The sequence below is a fragment of the Penaeus japonicus genome, unplaced genomic scaffold, assembly GCF_977035675.1.
Source record: "Penaeus japonicus unplaced genomic scaffold, GWHDUDI00000001_assembly GWHDUDI00000008, whole genome shotgun sequence".
Classification (NCBI taxonomy): domain Eukaryota; kingdom Metazoa; phylum Arthropoda; class Malacostraca; order Decapoda; family Penaeidae; genus Penaeus; species Penaeus japonicus.
In genome coordinates, this window is record NW_028234410.1 from 24,121,969 (window position 1) to 24,126,968 (window position 5,000).

At 41.5% G+C, this 5,000-nt stretch overlaps 1 protein-coding gene across 1 annotated transcript in view; it reads right to left on the bottom strand.

Annotated features, from left to right (window-relative positions):
- LOC122245406 (solute carrier family 22 member 15-like) overlaps positions 1-541 on the bottom strand; it is a 36,827-nt gene extending 36,286 nt beyond the window's left edge. Inside the window, exon 1 of the mRNA XM_086538849.1 lies at positions 489-541. Coding sequence (XP_086394975.1) covers positions 489-541 — 53 coding nt within the window. The remainder of the gene's footprint in view (positions 1-488) is intronic.
- Between the last annotated feature and the right edge of the window lie 4,459 nt (positions 542-5,000).

Below are 5,000 nucleotides of genomic sequence, written 5' to 3' on the forward strand. Positions count from 1 at the left end.
ATTTGACTATCAGTGATTATCATGCCTTTTTTTCTTTTCGTTTTATGCTTACTTTGCATCTTATAAACTCTTAAGTTAATCTAATAATTCTGAATCTAATTCCACTGGACGAAGTTATGTTTGGGCATGTACTACGAGCTACATCATATTGTTAATTTGGGTTTTTTGAGTACGGATAATATTTTAAATCATTTATTAAAGAGTAATTCAAACAGGTACAATTTTAATATCAGAAGTTAATTCATGTGAGGAGGGTGATGGTGAAAAAAGGGCGGTGCCCACAGAAAGGATTATATAAATTCAGGTAGTTGATGCATCCCCCCCCCCCCCACTTTGGAAAAAAAAAGATTGAGAACCACTGAGATAGAGAGTAAGCCACTAATTTCCCGAACTACTACTATTGTGATATAATCTTTGTAATATAAATTATTTAAGACACACTGCTTCTTAACGACTAGCGGAAGTACTGATTAGTACTCGACCTTCACCTGGTCACAGCTGACACACCTACCACGCCTGTTGCCAGACGGAGGCACCTCATCTAAACCTCTTCAGTGTCCCAACTGTATCTGTAGACATCTCCCTCCATCTCATTTTCATTGCTGTGTAGCATGCAATAGTTCGCTTTCGGTCCCTTCAGCTGCATCCGTTAGTCGAATGGCTTAAGGCAGGGAAAGCGACACCAAGCTGCCAGTGTCACCACCGAAACGGGTCATAAGAACAAGAGGTAAAAGGGGCAGGGTAGCACTCTTCCAAGCACTTCTTCCCAGCACTCTTCCCACGGCATAAGCACAACTCGGGGGGGGCGGGGGCGGGGTCCATTCTCGTGGCCTTGGACCTCGTCTCTCTACCCCAAGGACCTTGACCTTAACCCTGTAATCTCAAGGGGCGAACGCCTGGCCCAATAAAGTGCAAGTGTATCAGCGATGAGATGGCACCATCACCAATTCATGAGCTGTTGAGGTGATTGTCTCGAGGTCTAAGGCACGTACGACCGCCGAGCTTACATTAGTGGCAGCGGGATGGCTTAGAGAGAGAGAGAGAGAGAGAGTGAGGAGTTAGAGAGAGATCCTGATGGAGAGAGGAGAGAGAGAGAGAGAGAGAGAGAGAGAGATGAGAAGTAGAGTCGGAGTAGAGAGAGAGACAAGGAATTGGAGAGAAAGAGAGAGAGAGAGGAGAGTAGGGAGAGAGAGAGAGAGACGGTGGGGTGGGGGGTGGGGTGGTGGAGAAAGAAAGAGAGAGAGAGTGAGATAGATAGATATAATATATAGGGAGGAGGGGTGAGAGTGAGAGAGAAGAGAGAGTGAGTGAGAGTTGAGCGGTGGGGGGGGTGATATTTATTCTCCTTAAAGCGTTGACGTTTTTACCTTCTATCGATATGATGTATGTACAAGGTATTATTGGCTCTCTCAATTATCCTAATGTATCATAGATACATACTTATGTATACTAACACACACTCACACAAACTATATATGTATACACACATTATACACCCTCTATAGGCGTGGCATAATATTATGGGTAATTGATCATTAACCAGAGTCAGAGGTGACTCTGAAACTCCATCCGGTCCTGTGCTAAATCAGGCTAGGGTCTTTGTTTGATCGGTAGCCTCCGAAGCCCTGACGGGTTCGCATAATCGAAAGTTAGGGTTGTTATGTTACATGGGCCATTAAGCTTCAGTGTGGGTACAGCAATGTTTTATCTGTTTGCGTATGAAAACTAATAAAATATATAAAATAATGGAAGGAAAAAATGGTTTGTCACTTAAATACTATATTACCTGAATAGTCCCTGATTGTTATTATCATGGGATACTATGTAATATTGTCTGTGTGTTTTGAAGACAATTGATAAAAACTGTAAGATTTTGTTGTGTTATTAAATCGATATCCGGTCTGTTTGCAAACATACGCATTGAATGTGGAATCCCTCCGCTCCAATTTGTTCATATCATTTTGGTTGATAAGATAAACAGCCATATTCTAAGTCCCTAAGCGCGCCGTGTACATGACATGAACATGCCGCGATTCTTATTCTAGAAGCGCGGGTTCGCGGCAAAAGCGTGGCAAATTCGTGGCAGATGCGTGGAAAGTATTGGAACAATCGTGGAAACTCCGTGGCAAGGGGAGTAGGTTGTCGCGATAGTTACACAAGTGAAAATAATTAATCATATTTTTACTGTACTGTTTTCTTACCAATACTTCATATGAGCATTAGTACGTTTGAAACGTAATACTATATTGGTTATTTTAGGCATCTGGTACCTAGACACGGATACAAACTCTTTTAGGAAAACATGGATTCTCTGTGATTTGAGTTTGTTTAATTTTGGCGGACTTTCGAGGGAGAGTGAAGTTAAATGAATGGTAAAAGTGTCAGGGACGTAAAAGTAAAGTTATAATATATGAAATATGGATCCATTTAAATCTATATGCATGATATATTAAAAATGGCATATATGTACAGTAAATTATACAAGATAAAATAAGGAAGATCTGTTTCATAAAACACGGTCACTCCATCCGTTTTGTTTTGATCGAGCGTAGAGTGAATTACCAACAGCGCGTTCGTGAAATGGTTGTCAATTCTTTAACTAGGAACAAGTACAACGTGGTATTCATACCAAATTGAATTATCTTATGTTAGTGCTAACTATGATTGTTGTTCTCTCTTATGAATTGTCCGTGTGGAACTGTGGCCATTCATCCGAAAACCTTGTAACAAGTGGTTTAACTTTGGAATCGTTGGTAACCTGAAGCAGTTGACGCGAACGTGCCGCGCTTTTGCGTCCTAGAATACCGCATTCGTTACATGAACACGACATGGACATAACATGAACATGACATGGCCACGACACGCAGAAAACGTTATAGAATACGGCTGAATAAGCAATGCTGCCGAAAGTATTCAGACAACTACCCAATTACTTCTTTGACTTTTATGTAAGTTCATGGAAATTTTGCATCCAATTTATCCTATGGTGACTGCAATTATCGTTTATGTTTGAGTGGTAGAGGGAATGAAGGAAAGTAAGTGAAGCACAGTTCGGATCCATGTCTGGGACAGATGCAAATTCTATTGTCTTATGAGCAATTGAGAAAGGAAATATGGAGGTGTCTGAGAGAAAAAAGGAATGCCAGAGAAGTGTGTCAGAGAAGTAAAAGATCTCTATGAATGATTAATGTCACTAGTAGGAAGACGCGTTGGAATGACAGACAAAATTAGGCATAATAGATCGACTCAGCCCTAGTCAATATTCTTTATCTGCTTGTATTCACTATCGAATTGGGGGGGGGGGGGGGGGGGGGTGTGTGTGTATGTGGGTGTTGTGTGTGTGGTTGGGGTGTGTGTTGTGGTGTGATTGTTTTTGTGTGTGGTGTGTGTGGTGGAGGTGTTATATATCTATTGTATAAAATAATTATTTTTGTGTGGGTTTTTGGTGTGTGTGAGTGTGTGTGGTTTTTGGGTGTGTCTTTATTTTTGTTTTGGGATGTGTGATTGGTTTATATATATTAAAAATATCTTATATATATTTTCACTCTTCATATAATGGGTGTGTGTGTGTGTGTGTGTGTGTTGTGTGGGTGGTTCTATATATAACTATCTTTTAATAAATAATCTATTTATTAATTTAACTTGGAGTTTTTTTTTAGTGTGGGGTAGTGTGTGGTTTGGAGTTGTTTATCACTCACCATCCAAAATTTCTAATATCTTCTCTGGGGTGATGTATTGGTTGGTGTGTGTGTGGGGGTGTGTTGAGTGTGGGGTGAGTGAGTCGGTTTGTGAGTTTTTTTTTTGGTTTTGTGGTGTGAGTTTTTGGTGTGGTGAGTGTGTTTGTTTGTGAGGTGTGTTTTTTATTGATTTGGTGTTTTATGTGTGTGTTGGGGGTGGATTTTTTGTGTTTTTTAAGTGTGTGTTGTGTGTGTGTGTTGTTTTTGTTATTTGGGTGGGTTTTTTGGGGTTGGTGGTTGTTGTGTGTGAGGAGTGTTTGAGTGGGTGTGTGTGGTATGTGAGTTTGGGTGTGGGGTTACCGTTAGGGGGGGTTTTGTGTGTTGTGTGTTGTGTGGTGTGTGTGAGTGTGTGTGTGTGTGTGTGGGTGTTTGGTGTGTTGTATGGTGTGTGGGTGGGAGTGTGGTGTTTGTGTGTGTGTTTGGGGGGGGGGGAGTTTTGGGGGGGGGGGGGGGGGGGGGGGGGGGGGGGGGGGTGGGTTTGGGGGTTGGGTATGTGTGTGGGGGTTTTGTGTGGTGTTTTGGGGTGGGGTGTGGGGTGGGGGTGTGTGGTTGTGGTTTGGTGAGGTGTTTTATATATATTTATATATTTAAATAATTCTCTTATAATATTAAAATATTGTGTTGGTGTGTGTGTGGTGGTGTGTGTGTGGTGTGTGTGTGGGTGTGTGTTATTATTAAAACTAATATATTATATATTATTATTGGGGGGGTTTTTTGTGTGTGTGTGTGGGGTGGGGAGTGTGTGTGTGTGTGTGTGTATAGTTGTTAGTTAATTAATATAATTATTTATATGTTGGTGTGTGAGTTGTGGTTGGGTTTTGTAGTGTGTGTGGGTTTGAGGTGTACGGTGCTGTTGTGGTGGTTGGTGTGTGTGGGGTTTTGGGGTGGTCTGGTGTGGGTTGTGTGTTTGTGGTGTTTGTGTGGGTGTGGTGTTTTGGGGTGTTATGTTTGGGGTTGGTGTGTGTGGTGTGGGTGTGGTGTTGGTGTGATTATGGGTGTGGGGGGGGTGTGTGTTTTGGGGTTTTGTTTTTGGGGGTTTGTGTGTGGGGTGTGGGGTGTGGGGGTTGGGTGTGGTGGTGAGTGTGTGTGTGTGGGAGGTGGTGTTAATAATAAATTTATATATTAATATAATATAATCTCTCTAATCTCTATTATATTTTTCTATTTAATAAAATTAAATAGTCGATAAATTCTCGTTTTCTATTTTTAATGTGTGGTGTGTGGTGTGTGTTGTTGAGTGGAGTGGTGTTTTGAGGTGTGTGT